At 42.0% G+C, this 25943-nt stretch overlaps 1 protein-coding gene across 2 annotated transcripts in view; it reads right to left on the bottom strand.

Annotated features, from left to right (window-relative positions):
* Positions 1-6664: 6664 nt before the first annotated feature.
* Positions 6665-25943, bottom strand: part of MIPOL1 (mirror-image polydactyly 1) — a 247348-nt gene continuing 228069 nt past the window's right edge. The window contains exon 11 of one of the 2 annotated variants that reach the window (XM_044436805.1): positions 6665-6919. In XM_044436805.1, coding sequence (XP_044292740.1) covers positions 6853-6919 — 67 coding nt within the window. In that variant the 3' untranslated portion in view covers positions 6665-6852. The remainder of the gene's footprint in view (positions 6920-25943) is intronic. The other variant, XM_044436804.1, reaches the window with a different exon arrangement.

The raw sequence follows: 25943 nt of genomic DNA, 5'->3' as shown, positions 1-25943 counted from the left end.
GAAAGGAAAAAGGTTGGATATAAATACATGGATTAATAAATGAATGAAGAATGATGGCTGGGGCTGATGTGAGCTGAAGTCCAAAACATAGAAGAAAGCAGGCTGGGAGAGGTTGCCTCAGCTGGAGGGCTCTTCAGCTTGTAGGTAAAGGGCCCTAAGAAAGGAGCCTTGATACAGCCTATCAGCACTGAACACCTGGCCAGTACACTGGGCATGCACAGGCTCACCTGTTCACAGCCACTCCCACTGTGCTGAGATGTGTTGCACGTCTGTTGAACTATGGCGATGACTTCTAAATCTGCAGCTATGCATGTAAATTAGCAGTGTAAACTTGCCACAGACCTGTGCTCCCCTTTGTCTTGCTTTTGGGGATGCATTTTGTCTTTGTCGATGATGCAGTAGAGGCCACGCCAGTACTGGAAAAGTACAAGAACAGGCCAGGTACCTTGGCTGCGCAGAAGCCTCCTGCATTCATGAAAGCCTAATCTTTTATTTTATTTATTCCGTAGAGGGAAAAATCTGGACTATCAATGTATCCCCATTATGGATTTTTATGGTTAAAACTGACTCTCCCTCATACAGCGACAATCCTTCACATTGAATTGTTTTTAAAGCAACCTTTTCAAAGACTATTTTAATAAAAGGATTACAATCTACAAAAGGGTAAGAGACAGGTAACCTGAGATCCAATTTTGGAACGTATACTCCAAGTTCAAATGTGCAGGCTTGAACTTAACAAATGTTTAAAATATTTGAGTTTTTTAAACCCTGCCAAAATAAACCACATCTTTTCTAAAGACTACATATTTAGCTAGGCACTGGCAATGTAAATCATTCAACCATTCCAACTATTTGTTTAAAAGCCTCATGGAACACGTGCAGCTCCAACAAAACTGAGGAATGAAAAGTCTAGACTACTCAAGACCACAAGCTGAGTTCCAATCAATGTAAGACAAGTCAGAAACTTGTGAGGGTTTCATTAGCCCTTCATGAAAGAAATGCTATAAAACAACAACAGCAACAATGACAAGGGTTTTTTCTTATACAGACCCTGTATTAAATTGGAAATAATGTGCTGCATTTAATATTGTCGCAATATTGCCAAAAGTTAAAGCCTGATGCAACTTGGGGTCAGGCCACCTGGAAGATTGCATTCACCCAGATGAACCTGCCTGAATTATTTGATCTTTGGGAGATCTTACAAATGAGCCCTTGTCTTAAAACTGACCTGCCAGATCTCTTTGTCCCTCCACATTTGGTGGGGGGCAACAGAGAGGACCTACTTGCTGGCTGCCCCGAACTACGAAACCCTCTGCTGAGAGAGGCCAGGTTGGCTCCCAGTCTGTTGTCATTCAGCAAGGATATTTTAATTCAGGCAGCATACAAAAAGGCCTGCTACTGAAAGGGGTTTTAACTGGTTGGATGCTGCTTATTTATTTTATGGATATGTTTTAATGCATTTGCTTTTATGTTATACTTTAATTAAGAGCTTGCTTTTAATCTTGATTTTGTTGTTAGCCAGTTTCTGTGTGTCTCCTGGCACTAAATTAGGAATGGCACATATGGCAGCAAACAAACATCCATTTGTTTCCAGAGCCTCAATCCAAAAATGGTTTCCCTCCATCTTCATCCTAGGAGAACCTTGGATGCAGGCTCTCTCATCGAACCCTGCCTGACATGGTTAAAGCTGACAGCGTGTGCTATCTATTGGCAGCTGGGTTGTGGAACCAGGGACCAGCACTTTGGTTTAGTAGAAACTAGAGGTGTCAGAAGAATTCGCAAGAGATTCAGATGAGTTTAGATTTCTCTGAATCCAGCTCATTGATTCTGCAGTGGGACACTGTTCCCAAACTCATATGGATTCCACAAACTTGCAGGACATTTTTTTAACTTTCTAGAATTTTAAACAAATTTAGTCATAGAAACATAAGAAAAACCCTGTTCTCCAAAAATGTATATCACTTCCAAAGATTAAAGTGGGAAAATGCTATTTTAGGGAGATTTGTGCTATTTTAGAAGTGCTAATAGGCCCAAGTGCACATTAATACAACTGCATTCGAACGTAAGTTTAAAAAATTGAAAAAAAAATCTGATCCGATCAGTGAGTGGATGACAGAACAAAAGGTGATGGACAAAATGCGCAGTGCAGACATAGTTAACCAAATCCTCAAAACGCCAGCATAGGCACTGCCACCACCTTCCTTTTCCTACAGAGCTTAGCTGCAGTCCTCTCAGTACCTAGCAGGGAAACTGAATTTCCTCAGCAGCAAACTACTGCTCCCTTTTACAATGTGAGATTTTGTGGTGGTTTGGCCCTGAATGGGCAACTAACCACCACTAGCTTTACAACTACTCTGCTTCTGGTTAGGATGAAAATTGCTAAAAGGGGTTTGTTAATACAGATCAGCACAGCTGCCTGAATTTTTGGCAACTCCTTGGTGCTGCGGTTATGCAGGCAATTACAATGAGTGCCTGCATTTCAAAATGTTAGACTGCATGCCTGATTATGGGGCAACTAAGCACTGGAGAAGCACTGCATCCCACGGCAGGGCATGCTGGTCTCTGGAAGGATGTGTAAAAGGAAAGCATATTGTCCATTGGAATTAAAAGCAAAATACAGAAGCACGTACTTACATCACAGCCCTAAACACAATTGAGACACATGGCATGAACCTATCAGGAGAAGTCTATAGAACGTTCTTTTTGTAAATTTGATTTGTAAAGCCTGGGAATCCTGTAAATGTGTGTACAGTTGGCATTTTGAAACCATGTAAATACTGGATGGGGTATTTTTCTAATTTTGTAATGTTTCAATTTTGTGCCTTTTTGTAACTTTTGTAGTATGTTTTTATTTAAATAAAAAATTTCAACCTAAAAAAAAAAATTCAACCTAAACACAATTTATCGCAATTCAGCCAGGGCAATTTGCATCAGCTACTGGGGTGTGTAGAGTTCCACTGGTAAACGCCCTCCACAGGGTTCCCACTGCCTGAGTGAGCAAATGGCTGGTATTGTCAGCTTCAGTAGTTAGAATCTTGATGGTTGCCGAAGACTAACCCCAAGCCCCTTAGCAAGCAATCACTAGGTAGGCACATGCGGATACAGGCACAGTCCACCACTCCGTGTGCACAGCTCCAGGTTTTAGCCATTCATGCATGGCAAATCTCAATGTTAGGCCAGTATTAACTTTCAGCATAATGCCTTTTGGTGCCAGTGAGGTAGATTGCAATGCTTAGCATGTTTGTATTTGGGAAGAAGTTTGTTTCATTAAAACAAGCTGCAACATCTGTGCAGGCTTTTCGCACAGGGAGCCTTATGAATTGAAGAGTAAGATGTGCCTGAGCCAGGTAAGGCATGAGCCAGTCAGGAAAGGCTCTTGTGAAGCTCCTTCTGGTTTCCGTGATGTCTGCACAGGAGAATCATGCCTTGGGGCTCAGATCGCTCACTCAGGGCACTTGACAGGGCCCAAACTGCAGTGCTGGAGGCGCCACCCTCAAGTTACCTTCTTGTAGGGTTGCCTCGGCATCCAGGTGGTTGACTGGCCTCGCCCTCTGGTGGCAAACCCTTGGAAATGGTGGGAAAAGCCCCTGACACCTTCTGTGCTGTCTCTGGGACCAGCAACGTGGGAATTCCATCTCAGTTCAGAAATAAAGTTGCTGAGATCATACTGCCCAGCTATAAATTGATGGTGTGACCACAATTACAGTACTGTAAACCGTTCTGGTTACTGATCCTGGTCCTGGTCTCTCCTAAAGAGGATAGTAGCAAAGAGCAACCAAAGGTACAGCGAAGGGCAGCCAAAATCATGAAGCGGCTGCAGCAACCAGGCACCACTGTGTCAGTACAGAGCCGTGACAGGAGGGGCCGCAGACCATATGTGCCTCGCCTTTGGGCATGAAGCGTTCTGCACCCCACTGCCCACCTTGGAAGGGCTCAGGTGTAAGAGGGCAATGGGGATGCCACTGTACAAAATGCCACGATCGAGTTATGCTTTGGGGCTGAATGGGAAACATTGCTGGGTGACTAAAGGTCCCCAGTTCTTTTCTGTTCAAGTTGACTTGTTGCAATATAGTTAATTAGTGAGGGCTTAGGGAAGGCTTACCATGAATCTAATTACAGTGCTGAAAAGCTTTAATAAGGTTCTTATTCTGAGACAACGTGATGCTATTTACATATTTTACCATGGCATGGACCATGGATAGCTCACAACTCACTGTGCAATCCTGCAGAAAAATACACAGTATCTCCATGTAGCACTGAAGTAATAGTGACATGATTCACTGTGGTAATTAAATTTGTTAGCTTTGACAGTGGGGGGAAAAGTCTCTTACGTTGTACCCCAAAAAGGGGGATGAATTATTCTGATCAGTGGGCAATTAGAAATCACCTCACATTTTCTACATAAACCAAACAATATAAACCCAATTCCAGGTTATCTGTTGCTAGGACTGAGCTGTAGACTGCTGTCAGAAGAGAGGCAGGAGCCATGAACCACAAGCCAGGAGCTGAGCTGATGCCAGGGCTCAGAAAGCAAGCCAGGAGTGAGAGCCAAAGGATGCCAGAAACAATCCCCAGCCAAGAAGACTCTGATGCTCAGGCATGGCTCCAGCCCAAACAGGAAGCCTTGACCATTCTTCCTGCTGAGGTGGACCCAAGGGCCAGTCTCAATGCTTGGGGAAATCCACAGCCTGACTAGAAGCTTGGAGCTGCAGTTCTGATACTCATCACATGCAGGAGAAGGACCCAGAACCTGCATTCCTTGTTGTGCCAGCCTCTGGCATCTGTTTATGGTCCCTTTTTACAAGGCAATAAGCAGCCTAGGTGTTTCGATGCAATGCACAGAGGATTCTAGAGAATGGACTTTGCAGCAGGAATGAACATATAAGTTTAAGACACTGGAAATTTCCACATAGTTCTTCTATTTTTCCTTCAGAGCAGCCATGTTAGTTTGTATGAAGCCAAGAATAAGTTTTTAGGTCAAACATTTTGAATCATTTTAAATAATAAATGTTTTATTGTACTTTCAAGAGCAATGTGCACTTCTTTAGCTTACTTCTTCAGATGCATGAAATGGTCTGCTGTATAAAATGGTGTGTAAACACACACACACACACACACACACACACAACATACACAATGTTGGATAACCCAAGTTAACAAGCCATAAAGATACCAGAAATTATTGCCAAATAACCATAATATAGGATTTCTTTCTTTCTCATTTTTTCCATTATAATCTTTCTCACTGAATTGGTAAAATAATAATCAAAGGAAGCTGGAGGAAGAAATTGCCTGAGCAATTCTAAATGAAAGAATTGGCATGGATGTACTTTTCTTAGTGGAGGTTAATCATACTGCCAATTCGTTTGCTCTTACTGAGCAGGTCCATAACAACAAGGACCATTTTAAATCAGGCATGGAAAACCTATGCTTCTAGAGAACCTGAAAAAGGATCCCCAAACTAACCACATACCAAATAATTGTGAGCCCAAGACAATACATACACATATTCAGTTTGATTTTTCAACAGTCTGATTTAGAGTACCATCCTGTGACTGCTAGACATACTTGGGATGGCCATAGAATTCAGAGGCCCAGCTGCAACCTCAGAAACTTGCTCCAAGCAACCTTCGCCTCCTTCCAGCCTCCACAGGATGTTTGCAGTCTTCTGAGTTTGGAGCTTTACAGGCAGCCACACTGGGTTGTGCTGCCTATGCTCTGTGTATGTGTGTGTGTACACAAATGCACATGTACACACATACATATATATGTATATATGAGCGTGTGAAAATGCCTTTAGCTTATTTACCTGATTCAGAGATGGAATGTTTCATCAACTGATTAATTGTGGTATATAATATATATTGTACTATGCATTGTATTGCTCTTATTATATGGAAGAAAGAAGAAAGTTCAGGATGATTGTTTGCCCTAGCAGAACAACAAACATATAAAAAAGTGAATCCAAAGGATTAATTACTTTAATGGGAAATGCCTGTTGTTAATAGATACTCAGGATGCTTCCAGATGAGGCTTCCATCTTGCAATCATTATCTCATTCACAGATTTCTACAGGGGGTGCAGGCGCCGTCGTCTTCATCTATTAGCCCTCCCATGTTTCCTCCCTTTCCACACACAGACAAAACCATTAAGGAAAAAAGATGGCAGAGCTGCATGATATCTTTTGATAGACAGTGCTAGGAGATTTCCATCTGAAATCACACTAACTCTCTGTTGAAGCATTAATGAGAATGGTTAAATGTTACATTTTCCCCTCAGATGGACTCAATTTCCCATCAATGCTGTATTGGTTAATGAGAAAAACATAGCATCTGGCTATATTTTTGCCACAGATAATTTTTGATGCTGGGCCTTTCTTGTCAGTTCCACATATGTCAAATTCCAGTATCACCAGCTAATTTAAATACTCAGACCAATCTATTTAGAATTCAAGAATGCTCTGTAAGCTTTTGCACCTTAAATTAAGCAGAAAGATCAAGACCCATCTAAGCCCTCCTTTGTAGTAGACTGCACTCTGAAAACACAATTGTCCATAGAAAATATATACACGCGCATATACACATAGCGCTTTCCAATGGCTCATTAACAGCACCAAAATAGATATGTTTCAAAAACAAATAAATGTGCATCAGGATCCCATTGGACAAATCACACAACTCAGCAGCCAAGTGGTTAAACATTTATGATTTGATTTTATCTCAGCCTGGAATGTGGTTGGAGTGTCCCACTTCTAACAACTGTTTGCTAAGTTAAGGCTTTAATGTTTACACAGTGCTGAATGAAGCAGCCTGGTCACCAGATGTGAATGCTTCCCCAGACTGGAGTTTTCTATCAGATCACCGTCCTAGTGGTCCCTGCTCCAATCTTCTTCCTCAGGACGTCCACCAGTCTTTGCAACCTGGCATGGGGGTGGGGGGAGGAGAAAGGAAGAAAAGGAAACTAATATTAGGACTGTCCCGACTGAAAAGAGACAGTGTTTGCCTTGGACCAATACATCCCAGGGGTGGTCATGCTAGGAAACAAAGCATGACTGTAAAAGAGAGGCTCCCAAGGCAGAAGGCAGACCATTTGAGAGAAACTTTTAACCTAAACCCAGCCCCATCACAATCAGAAGAGTGTGTTAATTCATCTCCCACTTCGTAGTAAATACAGTATCTGAGGGCCTCGTGTCTCCTAAGTTTGCACAGTACTCTGACAGTTTGTGTGTAGAGCTTCTTACAGAGATGCCATTACACAAGCAGTGCATTCAGTCCATGGTGTGTGTGTGTGTGTGTGTGTGTGTGTGGCCCTGCGGTGGTGTCTGCTGCTCTTGCATGTTTAGCAATGAACCTTTGTCATTTAAAATATTTCCACCCCTTTTTGTACTTCAGCCCACAAATGTGCTTTACTTGTATGCATTTGGTATGTTTATGCTTCTCCACATGTATCAATCTAAAATATGCTTTGCAAAATTCAGGGTATTACTAGGTTTGGGTTAATGGGGCAGACGAAAGACCTTTGTTACAGAGTTATGCCATCTCTCCCTTCTTTCTCCTTTCCGATGAGACTGAGGACTTCCCACTTTTATGGTATTAATGCCTGACCTGTCCATAAGTTTTTGGCACACCTAGGGTGCTCTAGAAAATAAGCAAGCTAGTAGTTTCCTCCATTACCTCCCTACTCCTTGAACACTTCAACCTGAAGAACATTACTTCTCACTTTTTTGGGAAAATGTGGAGATTTTGGTCCTAATCTTTCAAGGGAGAATGCATTATTCCTAGGAATGCACAGAGTTAACTTTGGGCACTTAAGAGCTGCCATGTATGCTTCTGTTGATACAACGGCACACCAATATGGTCTTGGGGAAGGCTGATCTAATCTTTAGATCAGCCTTCCCCAATCTGGTGCCCTCCAGATGTTTCAGAGATGTGTTAACTTCATCAGCTTCTGCACAGTCAGGAGTCAGGAATGGCTGGGCATGGTCATCTCAAACATCTGGAGAACACCAAGCTGGAAAAGCTACTTTTGGTGAACTGTCCTTCCATCATGCCTGCAAAAATTCATCACATAGCTGGAGGGCATCCATCACACTAGCATGAACATGGGGAGCTTCTCTATCCGTTGTCCTATATAAATCTATGCAAGTAGTCCTGCACAGCCTCTAGGAGAGCTCTTTCTGTGCAGTCATATCTGAAATCTTTTTAACCAGATCTTTTCCCTAGATAAGATAGGAAAACAAAACAACATTAAACAATATAAAACAGTAGCAGGGGAGCATCATCGCAATATATTTGTTCTTCAACAAGCATGGCTTTGCATTCTAACTAAAGTTGTAAAATTCTTATGTAGGTTCATTACTTGAACACCTTTTGCCGGCATTCTAATAACACTACATACTAGACAATTCCGTATTCAATTCAAGCTTCTCTGAAAGTTCCCTCATATACAAACACATGCCATGAGAATGTTTAAAACAGGGGTAGGCGACTTGCTGCCTTTGGCTTAATTTCAAAAGCCCTTTGCAAGCAATCAGATCTCTGACAAGAGCAATCTGTTCCCTTCCCTGGCAGCGGACTGAATAGAGAGGGAGATAGGCAGACAAAGGAAGGCCGGGGAGAAGGGATCGTCCACCCACTTTCAGCAGTGCTCCTGGCCACCTTAGTGTTTGCTTCCCAATAGATTATCCTTGACAGAAAGAGGCCCATGAAAGAAAAAAGAGTCTGTACCTCTGGTATATACTGAGGGGAGGGGGCAAATCTGTTGCCATGTACAAGGTATGAAGCAGCATACAAATTTAATAAAAATAAGTAAACATACAGCCCCCTTTATCATCCAGAATTCAGTAAAGTTAGAAACAACTCTGTGTGTGTGTATGTATATATTAAAGTAAATCATGTTCCTTCAAATGAGCATGTTGAAAAGTTTTCAGGACAACCATGTTTTTTTCCTAATGGATGAGGCAGATTCCTCTTGAAACACTATAAAGATACCTGCTTCTGGCTTTGGTGATGCAAGCTGAAGCAACTGATAATGGTCACAGTGAACAAAAGTGACCCAAACCCTCCCATTTTCCAGAGTCTCGCTAAACTGCAGTTTTTATTGCACTATTCAGAAAACCTTATCCCTGAAACTTGATTACGAAGGCAAGAAGTCTTTTTAGCATGAAACAGGAAATGGTGCCAGAGTTTTATTCCACTCCCCCCTCCCAGCATTAATACATTAATTCTGAATCTATACATATTCCAGAGAGGTGAACAAGAAAAAGAAAAAACCGATTAAAAAAGAATACAACACAACATTAGTAACAGTATCAATAAAATGGAATATCAATCCACAGAAAGTATTAAAAAATCCAGTGGCAGGTCAACCAAGGAAGGCTTCCTGAAATAAATTTCAGGCGGCACCAGAAGCTACACAATGTTGGCACCCCCTGGCCTGACCTCCAGAGGTGGAGAGTTCCACAGAAATGGAACCATCACACTAAAGGCTCTAATCCAGGTGGGTTCCATGTGGCATCAACATAAACATGCAATCCAATGATCAAGCAGGTTGAGAAGGAAGATGCTCCATCAATTGCAGGAATGGCCCATCCCATGTATAAAATCGAACTGGAATCTTTCTTCCACCCTGAGGATGCCACAGCAAGAATCAGGAAGTGTAGGGCAGCTTGTGTGCGGCACACAAGCTTTCTCCTGCAAATCCTTGTTGCAGTCCCCAACATCGGCTCCCTGGGGTGGATGCCTCATTCTGCCAAATGTTAAGGCCAGCCTTGCCAAGTTGTTTAGGGTTTTATGCAGTAGTACCAAAGACTTAAACCTGGCCTAGGAGGAAACAGGTAGTCAGTGCAGTTCCCTCAGCAATGGAGTCGCATGCTGACAACGAGCAGCTCCTGACAACAGCAGCTGGAAGAACCTCAAGGAAGCCCACCTTGCACTAGGGCTTTGTAATAATCCACTACTGAGGTTACTAGCACTTGTTCCAGTGCAGTCAAACTATCCATTTCCAGGAAGACTGCAGCTCGAAAACCAGCTGAAACTAGAAAAAGGCACTCAGAGCTGCTCAGCATTCCAGTGACAATGATGAACCAAGGAGTTATGCCCTGCCCTTCGCAAGGGAGTGTCCCCACAACCAGAACAGCCTGCTTTCCAAACTCAGGACTGCTCACCAGGGGCTTCTGCCTTGCAGGATCCAGCACGTTATTTACTTATAATATCTACTTTTCCATGTTCCGGAACACTGAGGAAATAATGCCCAGAATTAGGGAGCCTCAAACACAGCAGAAAGCTGCAGGAATGCTGCCATGTGTTTGGGTACTTAGTACAAGCTGCTGTTTATGGGTCCAACTGGGACAAAGCATGACCGGTGTTGAACTTCCAGAATAAGAGCCCTGACAGGCTCTTGCAACAAAATGTCTGGTAGCAGCTTAAGGATTCATGTCCTGATTGTGGCACATGGTCTCATGGGTTCGAGACATGCCCCCCCCCCCCCGGTAGAAGTGCACTGAGCACTCCTGCAGGCAGTCACTGATTGTGGCCCTTGAGACGCCACTGCTGGATTGGTCTTGCGTCCACAAAATTGCAAGACCTGCCTCTGCCACTCTGGAGCATTCCTGCACTGAACTTTTAGAAGACTAATTGCAGTGCATCAAAAAATAAATGCGAAGGTGCTTTTGCTTGTTTGATCAGGCCTGCCTCACACAGAGCTTGGTTGGACTGGAGCAACAGTGGGCTCTTCCAGCCATGTGAGCAAGCTGTGTCTGCTTGTGTGGGGGAAGCTTTTCTAGGTCTGTGGGCAGACCATTTCTCCACTCTCATACAAACATTCACCCTTCCTACACATGTTAAGAGGCAGGGATGGATGAATCTTTCAATTTTGGCTTCTACAGCTTCTCATTTTTCTGACCTTAAGTTTGCTTTAGCCCAAACATTAAATAAGAATAATTTGCATGAAGCTTCACAAGCTTTTTTGTGCCCATTTCTCTTAATATTACATCTTTGTACATCTATTTTTTGCCTAAAACACACATTTTGCATTTTATGCAAAAGCATGTATAAACATATTTTTATTTTTATTTATTTATTCACATATTTATATTCTGCCTATGACTGCCAAACATCTTCCTAGGCAGCTTCCAAGTAATGACATATTAAAACCTATAAAAATAGTTAAAAGAATAAAACATCAATACAAAACAATAAAAAATGTAAAAAAGGTCACCAGCATTCATAAGGGCTAACTATTAATTTTTTTAAAAAAGGTATGTTTTCACCTGGCACCAAAAAGAAAATAAAGATGGTGCCAAGCGAATTTTTGTTAATAATCACATTTTTGTACACCTTTTTTGATGGAAAACTCCATTATAACATTTGGAATAGTGTGAATTTTGAAAAATAACTCAATTTCAGTTTACAGAGTCATTCAAAAATGCTAGATAAATTTACATTCAATTGTGAACTGAATGATACCCCCCACCACAAAAAAAAGGAAGAGTCTAGCCTAGACAATCCTGTATTGACTTACCTGTGAATAAACCCTACGGAACTCAGTGGGATTTCTCTGTGAACACTCATGTATAGGACTTTGCTGTCAATATTTTGAAACTTAAATACTTTGACTAAAAAGATGTTGCCTGATTAATTAGGCAGATTATTACCTTCTTGCAAGGAATCTACTTCTGCAATGGCAGAAGGTAATACTATCCTCGAAGTACCCTCTCCTATGTGTGAAAAAGGAGAAATGGTTCTTCTCAGGTAAAGTCTCCAGTGTGTTTTGCCTGAGTATTTTATGCCAAACATTTATATCTTAACTTTCAAAGAAAAGAAAATATCCAAAGCAGTCTATAAAATACCAAATATGCAAGTTTAGATCCAGACCTAGTCATATTTAGAGCAGACCCACTGACATCAATGGAACTTAATCAGCCATAGCCAGAGCTATTGATATCAATGGGAGAAGTTTATCATGAATAAGTCCCATGGATTTCCATGGGTTTAATTTAAGTCCAGATCCAACCCATAAACTATAACTAATCAAAAAACAATAAGGCTAGCAAAAAGAAAGCAGAAAGCAATATCCCGCCCCTGGAACTACAATAAACATAAAAGACAGGACAGGACAGGACAGGACAGGACAGGAGCAGATGATAAAAATGATCTTCCTGCTCCAAAGTTCCTCTGGAACAAAAGAGTTTTGACACAGCACTGCAGAGGTACACAGATCCCCTAAGGAAAGTTGAGGCATGTGTGGACAACAGTTCCCATCAGGCCAGAAATGACAGGGCATTGGCCAAGAGCCCAGCAGGAATCCACTGACAACAGCCCCATGGAGCTGCTCTTCCCATCACCACTGCAACCTGCTCTCATTTCGACCTAGACAACAGGGCTGGTGGGACGGCAATGCAGAAGATGCCACTGCTTCCTTGCTCCCTGGTGCTCTTTCCACCTATCAGGCAAGCAAGTGGTAGCAGTGATGAAGAGGAGGATGTGGAGCAAAAGCAGCTGATATCAATGGCAGTCAGGAGGTGGGTTCACTGCTCTCTGGGACTGGTGCTCACTTCCTCCCTCTTCCGGACAGCATGGCCCACAGGGAAGGCTGGATAAGAACTACACTATTTAGTGCTACATCAGAAACTGCCCTATACTGAATCAGCTCATTGGTTCATCCAGTGCTCTACAGGGTTTTAGGTAGGAGATTTTTCTAGCTCTGCCTGCAGGTCCCAGATATTGGAACTGGGATTTCAGCAGGTATTTTTTTAAAACCTGGAATAGGTTGCTCCACTGTGGCATGGACTCGCCCTCATTGTTTTTTTCATATAAAAATGCGTGCAGATATGGAGAAACCAAATGCAACGTGCAGAGGGAATCAATGAAACATTCTTTCAATGGGAAAATGTCCTATTGGATGTGTTCAGTACCATGGAGAGCTCCCCAAAAGGCCAGACTAAAGTGTGGGTGGGGACACCACCCCAATTACATTGGCGCTACCAACCTCCACAGACACGAGTTTTGCATGCAGGGGGTCCCAGGTTCAAGAAATAGTCAAGCAATGTTACTCTCTGGAATCGGGTAAGACCAGATCCATGGTGACACAGTGCCTCTAATGACCAGCCCACTGAGTCAATGTAGGAAAATACCATGATCAACATTATCAAAAGCTGATGCGAGATAGAGTAGAATTAGCAGGGCTGTGTTCCCCTATCCCTTGTTCAATAAAGGTCATCCATCAGGGAAACCAAATCTGATTTGGAAGTCATAACCATGTTGAAACCCAGACTGAAATGGGCCTGGATAATCAGTACCCTCCAAGTCTCTCTAGTACCACCCTCTTAAACACCTTCCCTAAAAAGAGGGCATTTGCTACTGGGTGGCAATGATCAAATATTGGTGGGTCCAAAATGGATTTTTTTTTTCTGGATTGGTCGCACTACTACCTCCCCAAGGATAGGAGGAACCATTCATTCACACCAAGATGGGTGTACAACTCCTTAGAGCCATACAGCTAGACCCCCACAGCTCGCTTTTATCAGCCAGGAAGAACAAGGGTTGAGAGAACACCCCTGCTGTATGCCATCACTCAGACCCACTCTTTCCTACTGTCATGGCTCTTGTCATAGCCACTCTCCCTTCCATCAAGAGGGATGGCATTCACTGATATTTGGTTTAAGTTCTGGAGCAAATCTTGTCCTTCTTAAACATTTTCATCACTCATGTGGATTTCTCAAGATGTCCATTTATTGCAATCAATTGCTTGAGTGGGTAATATGATGGAACAAGAAGGTATGAGTTAATGATGCTTTGTTTTTCACATCCAAAGCCAAGTTCATTTTCAATTTTTTTATACTTCAGCTACCAAAAAGAAAAGAAAAAAAGACAATAATTGTCTTGTCAATACATTGTCAATAAATTGCTGTTTGAAACTACACAACAGAGGTGGTATGTGGGGGATAATCAGGAACATAATGGTTAGAGAGGGCTTAGTTAAGAACCTTAAAAATGAATAATATAAGTAGAGAGATGACCGATCAATACTGAAGAATGACGCAACAGTCAGTGAAGAGCTGGCTGTGCCTGAAAATAAATACCCAGATGATGAAAGTTGCTGTCTTCTGTTTCACTCTAAAACAGTCAGGCCTCACTGAAAATAATGAGGCTTAACAATCATGGCTCTTGCTCTTCAAATTAGTGCTAGAGGCTTTCATCAAAATTAGGAAGACCACACTGCAAATAAAGAATCTGCAGCTACTTTGCTTTTTGGTTTTCTTGTGCAAGCACGTTTTTTTCACTGCTTACCAGGGAAACAACACTGAAAAAATCAACTGCAGCCAAAACTGCATCTCAAAACCAATCTGAAATGCCAAAAGGCACGTTCAGCCCTTGACTAAATGCAATTTCTGTTTGAACAGCAGACAAGGTAAGCAGCACTGCCCCAAGTCCTGGGCAAGATGCCCTCCCACTCACAGCCACCCAGGGCTCTCCTGATTGTTGTGCTGCCCACTTTCTCCACAAACCTGCACGACCTAGCAGTGCCACTGGTTAGAATAGTTGTGCTTCTCACTTGATGACACTAAAAGCAGCACTGTGGAAGTGCATCAGACAGGACCGGACCTCTGGCCAAGGGGCAATTTTGTTTTTTCTGCACCCACTTGTTGTTTGGCTGCTATCCACAAATCACTTGTTTTAGAGAAGGACAACTGACATGAGGGATGGATGATAATTTGTTTGCTTGCTTTTGATAAGAATGTAACAAAAATACACCAAAATTCTCCACATTTGGGAGAGAAATTACTTTCTGAAAAGAAAAGATTGAATGCTGGGGAAAGAGAAACTGACAGACATTTCCTAACTGGAATCAATGGTACTGAGCCATAACAAAATGGTTTTAGTTTTGTGAGCTTTGAGCATCAGTTGCTCAAGGGTGATTATGACCTACATTGATTATGGATGCCTGAAGTTGGCAGAGTGGAAGCAGCCTCACCCTCCATAAAAAGAGACTCAGTGGGCTGAGTCCTTCAGCACCGGTGGAACTCCACTGAGTGCCAGTCTGGATCCAGTCCAATGGCTTCCCCAAATTACTCCCACCATGGATGTTCATGAGAGTGGAAAAGGAAGAAGACTCCTCTTGTATTACAAAAACATTGTATTTGCAATGTTTTTCACACTAGGTTTGAACCACTGATGGCATTGTTTCAGTGCTTTGTAGCGTCTTCTGAAGCGTAGTACATTCGCAGTGTTGTACCGTATCTCTAAAATTGCTCATAATGAGAAAATTCCATCCTGAGGGAGGTTCATGACCTCCAGTGAAAGAAGCTGCCACCCAAAGAAAGGTAAAATACCTCTTTCATGGATTGGATCAGGATACTGTATCAGGTACATGTACTTTTTGTATGTCTAGTTACACAACAGTGGAAGGCCCTTCCTTATTTCACTGCATTGAAGAAGAAAGATTCCATTACCACCTAAAAGCAGCCAGAGTAGATGCTCCAGTTTTGGTGGGTCCAAGGGAGTGCTTGCACAGACAGTTTCAAACAAAAGGATTCAGCGGAGCGGCTGCTCTAAATGCACTCAAGGCTAAAGAAGGCTTTCTCAATGTGGTACCCTCCAAATATTTTGGAGAACAGCTCTCACCATCACTAACCAAGCTACTTAGTGGTGACTGAAGTGGGAGCCTAAAACAGCTAGAGGACACCACCATGGGGCAGTCTGGACTGGACTCTGTGCCCATGTGGCAACAGCTGTGACCATGTACCCAGACACCACAGTGTTTCAAGGCACTGTGGGAGTGTGGTTATGTGGTCAGGGGATAACAGCATTTATTCCATGTGCTGTTTGTACCAAGAAGCTATTTAACTATTTAACTACTTAACTATTTTGATGACTAAATACAACCAGATCTAACATCACCTTACAATAATGATCATCGCCTTCATTTATAGAATGCTTTCAAGTCTTTCAAGGGCCTCAAAGAGATTCTTGTCTTGTAACCTTCTATTTCCTGCTTGCAGGGGGTGCTTATTATATTGGATTTCCTCCTCTTTTGATGACCCCTGGGGGAATGAGCTGGTGGCAGCAGTGAAAGTGGTGACTGGAGGTGTTGCAATCCACACCCAAATGCCACACAGCTGTGCAAAGGCCTGAACCTTTCCCTCTCTGATCCTAGTCATTCTGCTGCATTGCCTTGATGCTTGTGGGAATGAGCTGGGTCTGGAATGAGTCACTGCACCTGCCATCCCTCCCTTGATGGCAGCACAGTGAGCCTTCCCTACCCAGGTGCTCTCCAGTTCAGTTGGACTATAACTCCCATCAGCTGCTTTGTGAGTCAGCTCCCCTTTTAAAATAAACTTACATTATTATTATTATTATTATTATTATTATTATTATTATTATTATTACTGCTTGTGAATTCTTTGTACATGTTTTATTCTTGGTTTTATTGTAGTTCTTTTTATCCTGGCTGTTGCTGAGAAGTTCAGCCTCTTATACATTGGATGAATGGATGTATAGCAAGAAATAGTAATTCCCAGGGTAGCATGACTGTTGTAGTCCAGCACATCTGGAGAAGAAGATGAAAGTAAATGAAAACTAGAAGAGAGAAAGCAATGAATCAGGAAGGCAAGAGAATGTCAGGATTTATATATATTTTGGCTTCATGAGTAAGCTTGGCTCCAACATACTCATAGCCAGACATTCCTATGTACGTGAACCAACCGCATCTCCCCTGCCTTCAGACTGCACTGCCACCCCCACCTCCATGGGGCTGCTTTGCGAGAGGCTCATTCCATTGACAGGGCAATCATAAGATGGCAGAGGGAAGAATCGGAGCACAGCCAGTCTGTTGCATGGTTACAGTGCTAGGCAGGGACTCAGGAGCTCTGGGCTCTAGTCCCCCCTTAGCCATGAAGTTCCCTGGTTGATTTTGGGCACGTCACTGACTCAGCTTAAGCTATTTCATAGGGTTGCTGGGAGGATAAAATGGAGAGGAGGAGAATTATGGAACCGTCTTGCAATAAAAAGGTGGGATATAAATAAATACATTGCTGTCACTGCTTCTTCTGTCCCACTGCCTTGTGCTGCTGAACATTTTTCACTGCCATGGTCATTAAGTTTTAATTCCTCCTCTCATGAACACCAATTAACAGCCACTGACTGACAGTGCCAGCTGCTGTCATTTCTGGGCTGTGGCAAGAGCTGCCAGGAGGCTAAGGATGCTTGGGCCCTGGACACCCTGTTTCCCCTGTCATGACCCAGGAGGTGTCAAGATGGAGGAAACAATGCTCTGTTCCAGTAGTCACTTCCAGAAGAGCAGCAATAGGGCAGGATCTTTTAGCTACTGCAATGCAGAGACCTAAACTTGTGTTTCCCCAGCTGTGGGCAATAGGTTTTTTTTTAAGATTTCCAGAGCATGATATGCTAACTCTACTAAGAAGGACATTATTTATTATTGTGATAATATCCAAATGCTAGCTAGACTTCCAAAACATTTAGCAGTAGCCTGTTGCTCCATGCAGCAGGGACTTCTGCAAGGCAGGATCCCAATCAGCTACATTCAGATAAAAATAGCAGAACCACCCTTGAGAAGCTAAAAAAGCCCCCACTGCCCACAGCCAGGGCAACACAATGCTCTGTTCCAGTAGCCACCCCCAGAGGAGTAGTAATAGTGCCTGATCATTCAGCGACTGCAATGCAGAGACCTGCAATGGAGGGGCCTCCTTCTCCATGTGCTGGAGATATTGGGCCTTCAGGTTCTCCATCAACGGCACCTGCACAGTAGACCAAACAAGGCACACACCAGGGTGAGATCTACTGCGTTTATATTTACATTTTAGCAATTATTTCCCAATTTGTACATTAGCATGCACAAATTTTATGCAAATTCTTGCTATCTTTTTGGGGATGCATATCCTCTCTTTTGGTTATTTTTCTTCAGAAAATATTTCTTTCACCAATTTTGCATTCAGAATTGCTTGTGGTTTTTTAGACCACTTGGGACTCCAAACAACACTGAAATGGAGCTATTATATGATCAGTGTGGGGACCTGTACTTCATATTCTAGGAGCTGTCTAGACACCAAATTGGCAACCTGACATTTTGCCCCCAACCTTTATGCTTTATGTGTGTATGACTTGAATACTGCTTTTCTCTGGAATGGTGGCTGTTTAGAGAAAATTGTCAAACTGTTAGGCAAGAGTGTGAATCTTGCTGAGGTTCATGACTTCTTGATAAAAAAAATGAGACAGTACACGACAGTATTCTGCAGGAAGCCACAATTTCACCTCTTTTCCAACTAATAAATACTTGTGCACAAATGCTGACTGGAGTAAAGATGGCCTGGCTTAATGGACAAACTGTTTGTTCGTTAATACATCTGAGTCTAGGCTCACATACAGGAATTGCAATGCTACTGAATCTTGTTGGCATTCCAAGCCACATTTGTTCAGGTACCTCCACAGTGTGTGACCATACATGCTATCAGAAATATTGCATGAGAAAAAAACGAGCATTTATACTGCAAAACGTCCCTGTTAAAAGTGTTTTGCATTATTGCATAACAAATACAGTGAAAATCGTCATCTTTGTTTTTGTTACTTCTGGTTTGCTCCTGTCTCCACTGCATTATTATTATCTCCTGCCTTTTTCCTTCTTGCAAGGAACTCATTTTCATTATATTCTCACAACCAGTCTGGAAGGCTTGGCTTGAGAGTCAGCGACAGCCCCAAAGTCAGTCAGTGAACTTCATGGCAGTGGCGAGTAGCCTTTGGGTCTCCTGAGTTCCAGCTCAGCACTCGAAAGACCACTTCACAATGGAATTTTATTTATGTACTTATTTATTAAATTTGTGTAAGAGCCACACATTAGCATTATGTTCTGCAAACACTACGAACACTTCAGTGCTACAGGCTATATCCAACAATCACGAAGTCATGTAATGTTGCTGTAGCTAAAAGCTGGAGAGGCTGTAAGAAGGCTTTCTTTACGGCACTGGTGTTAATGTTCAATGGGGAAAGTTGTGGGCTGAATTGCACAGAAGCTGTGTTTATGCTGTCCATTCTCCTTTGCTCAGGGTGCTTCTCCCTGTGAGCAACAGAGCATCCAGCTCATATAATTAAAAGAGACTGTATTTTGTTATGCCTTTTCTTACTATTCCTTTTAACGTGTTGTTCTTTGGTGGCTCTGCAATTAATCTGTGTAGTATAGCAGTTAGACAGCTGGACTGGGATACAAGAATATTCCCCACCTCCTTCCATTTCTTTTAATAGTCAGATAAATAAAGAAATAATACAATAATATTAATTAAATGCTAAGCATAACCTTTACTACAGTGAGAAATAAGTAGTACTTGTACTCTCCAAATGGATGGCAGCATTTTAAGGATAGTATTTTGACGGACTATCAGCCAAGCTTGTGCAGTGGTTGGAGTGCTGGACTAGGACTTGGGAGATCTGGATTCTGGTCCTCACATGGTCATGAAGCTCACTGGGTGATCTGGGGGCAACCACTGACCCTCAATCTAACCTACTGCACAGAGTTGTTGCAAGGAAAAAATGGAAAAGAGGAGATTATGTAAGTTGCTTTGGATTCCTTGCAAGAGGGGAAAAGGCTGAACATAAATATTATAGTACTAAACAGTAATAATGAAACCTAATGGCATCTTCAAAGAACTGTGGATAAGCTCCATTGATATTACTTGGCAATTCGGCTGGGCCCAATTAATTTCACTCCTACTTTTGATGAGGGCAAGTAGCAGTTTTCAAGATAGGTTTGAAGTACTGAGCAGGCCATCTCATCTCTGCATGCTGCTTTCTACCGCACCATTTTGCAAATTTTATCTTTAATGTTCTCACTTCACTGCTGAAGCATACATCATCTGTTTTCAAAGCAAAAAGGGGATGGGGGATATAGCAACACAACTGTTTCCCCACATCTGGTTGTATCCATGGACCAAAACTGTCTGAAATCCATACATTTTCAAGCTTCTGCAAAAAGAAAAGGAAAAAAGCATCCAGCAACATGCACACTTATGGGATATGCATTAAGAAAAAAGGCATACACACCAAAATGCATAAATTTGAAATGCATGCATAAACTGCACACAGTTTGAAAATATACACAACAAATTTATGAATTTCTGCGTTGGAAAAAAAGTTCTCAAAGAACTGGGGCAATGATGGTGAAAGATGAGAACCCCAATAAAATTGAACTTGACACATTTACCTCTTTGCAACATTGTGCTGAAAAGATATGAGACTTTAGAAATGCTGTAGTGGAACACATGAACTTTTAACATTAACATTGCTAGTGACAAAGCATCATATTCCAACTTCTTAGATGTTCTAAGAAAACATTTCATGCTCACATAAATCCTGAGCTGGCTCACCCCTCTTGTGTGTGCTCCCTGATTGTGTATAGTCCCAGCTTAAAATGCACCAGACATCCTCAGGGTATTATTCTGAAAAAACATGATGTTCCCTCTTCTGCGTTCTATATTGCATACTTGGCAATTTTTACCACAGAGCTGATGGCAATAGCTAGTTAATACATTCCTGCTCTCTGTCATCATCCTGTGATAGACATGTGCTTTTTCCTCCTTCCTTACCTGCAAACAGAACAAAACAAAGCAAATGCAAGCACAGGTTTCTCAGTTCCTCCAGTGGTACCATTTCCCACTGCTAATCAGGTGCTGGTGATGACCTATAAAGCCCTTGGGTCTCGGATACCTGAAGCAACACCATCTTCCCTATGTGCTGTCCTGCCCCTCGAGATCTGAGGAAGAGGTCCTGCTCCAGGAGTCCTCCTTAGAGATCAGGAGGTGGCTACCTGGAGAAAGGCCTTCTCTGCGGTGGCACCCCATCTATAGAACACACTCCCCAGAAAAGTTCACCCGGTGCTGACACTGTATTTTTTTCAGTGTCAGGTGAAACCCTTTTTATTTTCCCACTATTTTAATGCTTAGTTGGTTTTAACTGGGGTTTTTATATTGACTTGCTGTGTTTATTTTGTTTATTCTATTTGTTCTTTATTGAAAGCCATCCCGAGACATCAGTGCTGGACAGGGTAGAAAAGTTTTCAATAAATAATCAAATAATCAGAATGACATTTGAAAGTGAGTGCATGGGCACCAGAGACATCATCATTATACATATTGTAGGTTTGCCTGTTGCAGAGACAATTTTTGAGAAATAAGCTCACATTTTGACAAGTTGGTCTGATATTTATTACAACATGACAACTAAAGAACATTATACACTGTACTCAAAAATTGCAAACATTAATCACAATTGGGGAATCATTTTAAAAAGTCATATTTTTTTAATTATGAAGACCTACATTTGATCAAAAAGCTAAGTTATGTCTTAAGATATATGCGGCATTCTTCTAAACTGATATAAATAGGATCACTTAACTACTATCCAATTGTCTACTGAACTGTGAAAAAGAATATTTTCAATACAGACATATTTCTTCTGAAATGATCAAAGAAATGTTTCTCTCAGATATCCCAGGCCAGGCATCTAGCATCTAAGTTCATAATTAATACAAACTCACTTGGAAAAGCGTGGCCTATTTTTTAATCTAGCCATACAGTGTATTCAAGGTAGCTTTTTTGCACTTTTTTTTCTGAACAGCTTTAGCAGTTACATTTTTTCTTTTCAGCCAAGTTTTTATACTGTTTGAAAATGATTTTGGAAATGAATCCAAAATATGTTCTGAAACCCATAAATGGCATGGATTTTTTCTATCTGGGAAAAAAGCAATTAAACAACCAATAACAGGCTGAGATGCTTGCCACTTTCATAACATAAAAGTGGGTCCTACAAGATGAATTGTCTTGCAGCTACTCAAGAAGCTAATGCTGTTTTCAAAAGGGTAATTTAATAGTTTGCTATCTAACAATTACTATGGACTTTAGAGTACTACATAAACATGTAGTGTTTAATCTTCAATAAAGCACACAACTCTGAGAGCGAGTTTGCATCAGTCTCTGGTGAGCTGGTGGCTTACACCTTTTCACTTCATCATGCCAACATCAGGTTTGTGAAGTATTCCACAACCAGATGATGTTATACAACAACAGTGCCTAAGCTAGTTTCAATTTACTGAGTATGCTTAGGCTATTTTGCCCTTGATAAATCAATGTACAAATTTCTATCTTTCCAAATCTGTTGTAAGCAAATTGTAAGTGAATGTTCAGATCCAAAATTGGTTGTTGCGATTATGTTGACTCTGAAAGCATTTAGCTGCCACAGCACACAGTATATTGTCTGTTTATGAATGCTGCAACAGTGTCTGCATTTTCATGGCATGGAACAGTGACGTTGGTTGCACTGGTTGGTTAAACAACATTGTCCTATTTTAATTCTTCAAACATGAAAAAAACAATAAGGTAAAAACCTCAGTCCTGTGAGCTTGCACGTTCTTCTACAAGAGAAACATACAGCTGGCACAGTAAGGAATTCCCTGAACATCAAAAGCTCCCTTTCGTCAATGCAGGATCCAGGAAGTCATGCACAGGGCACTGCAGAGCCTTCAGATGATGACCTACTCTTGTCTCTTTACTTTTTACTCTTGCAACTGAATACCAGGAAGACGAATTCTATGGCTCAAGTTTAAGGTGCAAATGAAACACGTATGGACAGAGTTCCTTATTGGGCATATTTGTTTTCCTTTCATTAGTCAAAAGGGAAGGACAAGTTGCTTTCTGAGTAAGCCTCTTATCTATGTAAGCTACCAAACACTCTGCTCTCACTGGACATCAAGAACACAAAGTTAAAGCCAAGATCCTCTGGGCTGGGACTTCTGTATTAATTCTGCAATCACGTGAACAAGCAGGCCACAGTCTAGTTGTTTTGTCTTTAAGCATAAACTAATGGGAAGCTTTCCCTCATTTGTAAACAAATTTCATCTCCTCAGAGGTGGGACAGCACCAGTAAAGTCATGAAACCAGTAAAATCATGCGAAATGTTTCAGTGAGGAAGTATTTACTGTTGCCATCATGACTATGTGTATACTGCTTCTCATTGAACAAATCCTGAAATGGCTCCAGTACCAAGGCCTTCATAACTTTAGAGGAATTTGCTCGCAATACATGCCCACTCCCTTTTTTATCACATCTGAACTAAAAACTTCATGTATCAGAATGAAAACACGTTAGAAGGGCTTCCTTCTGAATACAACAGGTTAATTACTGTTATTGTGGAAGGAGAAATTGTTCAAGGGCTAGTGGGCAGCCCTTCCTAATTAAGACAGAAATGGTGTTGAGTCAACAGAGTTTTGTCTGCACACCATCCTTATAAAAGATGCCACAAAAGCTAACAACTATCTCTAGGACAATCCTTTCCCTAACCACGATGAGCATGAAAGGCTAACACTGCCTTGTGATTTTCAAATTCTATTAACAATGGAGAAAGACTCATCATTAAGCCTACAAAAACACAGAAAAATAATATTTAGGCAATCAATCAGGAAGTTAGGAACTGCCATTATTAAGGTTGCCCAGAACTGCTTAATTTTACTTCCTTTCCCATCTGTACACTTCTCTGTGTTATAATCTAGGGCCTTGGTTTGATATTTTAGCCAGTAATATGATTAATCACTACATCTGGAAGGATAAGTCCTTCTTGACCTCTTCAGGTAGTTAACAAAAGCTGAAAGAACTGTTTGAGGAAATAATGAGAGAATACCTGCTTTGTCTTTTCAATTTTCACACAAGCTAGAAAATCCATACACTGTATACTTTTTCTGAAAGTAATATTTTGATTGCTTTGCTCAGGCAGAGTTCATGAACTAGCGACACAGTAGGTGGTTCTGTGTAAAACTTGGAAGAGTTTTGGGGACAAATTGGCTTTCTCACATAGTTTACCCTATCTTTAAGCCTAAGATGAATTACAATATATTAAAATGATATCAAATATCCAACTCATAAGAGGTCTGATATGACAAATGATGGATCCCAACGTCTCCATTGGCTTCAGACCAGCTCAAATTGTGTAATGTTTTAATCTAATGACTGGGGGAAGCTTAGAAGTTACTTGAACAGAGGCGAGGGATGTCTGGTTATGCATATGCTGATGGCCTACAACCCCCATCAGCCCCAGCCAGGTGGCAAATGGTCAGAGATCCTGGAAATTATAGTCCAAAACATTTGGGAAGCACTGTTGTGTCTCCCATGCAATAGAAGAACTGAGCTTCCTACACATCACAGAGAGTGCCCCTTCCAGCCTATTCAGGTGTGATTGGCCGTCACCGCATTGCATCATGACGAAGCTCCTCCCACAGGCCCCCATGAGCACAGCCTGCAGCAAGGAGGCCTCTGCGCAATCAGCTGTATGTGCATCGACTTACTTTTCATTAGGAAACCTGATCATGCAGGGCACGCATTCATTTATTTACCTCTATGCTCCCCCACAGCTGAACCTCTCTGGATGGTTTACAACAATCCACAAAAACAGGCAATAAAAATGCAATGTGAATCATAAAATTAGAAAAAGTCAAAAAAGTCAAAAACAGCTTTAAAAACAAAGTAACAAAGATAATGAAATAGAGAGACTCTGCAGAAACACCAGGGAAGGCCCCTGGGTGGCCAAGCCTTGGAAAAGAGGGCTCTCCTAACTTATTGCCAAAATGATGACAGATTTGGCACCAGCTGGGCTGCAGTGGGGAGGTTCTTCCAGAGACTGGGGGAGGGCATCACAAAGAAAGTCCCTTTGTTGCCACCCTCCACTCTTCCCTCAGACTTGGCACTCACAGGAAGCCCCCACAGGTTAAGCATGAGGTCCACACAGATTGTCATTGGGAGAGCCAGTCCAACAGGAACTGCAGTCTGTACAGAGAAGAAGCAGCACCTTGAACTGGGACCAGAACAAGGTTGTACTCTCTCTGTCTCACTCCTGGCATAGGTCGTCATACAGGGCAACCAAGACTGTTTCCATGCCCAAACCAGGTCTGACGTCTGACTTTAATGGATCCAGATAATCAGCCTCATCCAAGAATGAATGAGGTTGATTGCCAACCATCCCCTCAAGAACCTTGCCCACTAAAGGAATATTTGCTACCAGCCCAAACTTATTCACATCTTCTGGGTTAGGGAAAGTTTCTTCAGAACTGGACTCACCACTGCCTCTTTAGGTCAACATGGGACCATTCCCTCTCACAAAGGGGCATAAAACGCCTCTCTGGTCCAGCAGGGAGTAGTATTCCCTCCTTGCTGGCTTTTATAAGTCAGGAGGGGCAAGGATCCAGTACAGAAGTGGTTGCACAAATCTGGCGAAGCCACCTTGTCCACATCCTTGAGTTTATCCAATAAACCCAGACTACTCTGTACTCTGGATATCTCCACAGATTCAACTGCTTTAATTCTGGATTCACTGGATTTTTTCCTGGAAGTGCCCAGTAAGTAAATTACAGTGAGCCTGAGATAGTTCCAAGATGTCCCTGGGACCAGAATGGAATAAGGAAGGCCTGGAGCACCTACATTTTGAATCATGAAGAAGCCTATGTACAAAGGTGTCCTTGATGAATATATTCATGTAGTGTTCTGATCTTGCAAGTACTTTGCATACACGGCCAGTTCATGTTAGGATAGTCTGTATTTGACATGGTATGCATGTCATGAGCAGAGCTGGCTGGAGCTGGGGGTCAGACTAGATGGCCCAGGAGCCCCCTTCTGACTCGCTCTGTTTCTAGGTTTCTATGTTCATGCTTTGTAATAATATGATTTCCAGAACCAATTGCTAAAAAAGATATTATTGCACCCCTAGATGATTACATAAGCCAGGATTTGTTATCCATAGCAGGGTAAAGTATCGTGCATTTTCCCTCCAGCCTTGTAATGTTCATAATGGTTTTTTGCTGCCATGTGCTGGCAATCTTTCAATCTATCATGGGGTAAAACCTGTGGCCATGCAGGTGTTGATGGATTCTAATTCATCAGTTCCAGTCAAAGTGGTGAA

Source organism: Varanus komodoensis, unplaced genomic scaffold, assembly GCF_004798865.1.
Source record: "Varanus komodoensis strain SLA01 unplaced genomic scaffold, ASM479886v1 scaffold3, whole genome shotgun sequence".
In the NCBI taxonomy this organism is placed as follows: Eukaryota; Metazoa; Chordata; class Lepidosauria; order Squamata; family Varanidae; genus Varanus; species Varanus komodoensis.
This window is presented reverse-complemented; position numbering and strand designations above follow the sequence as displayed.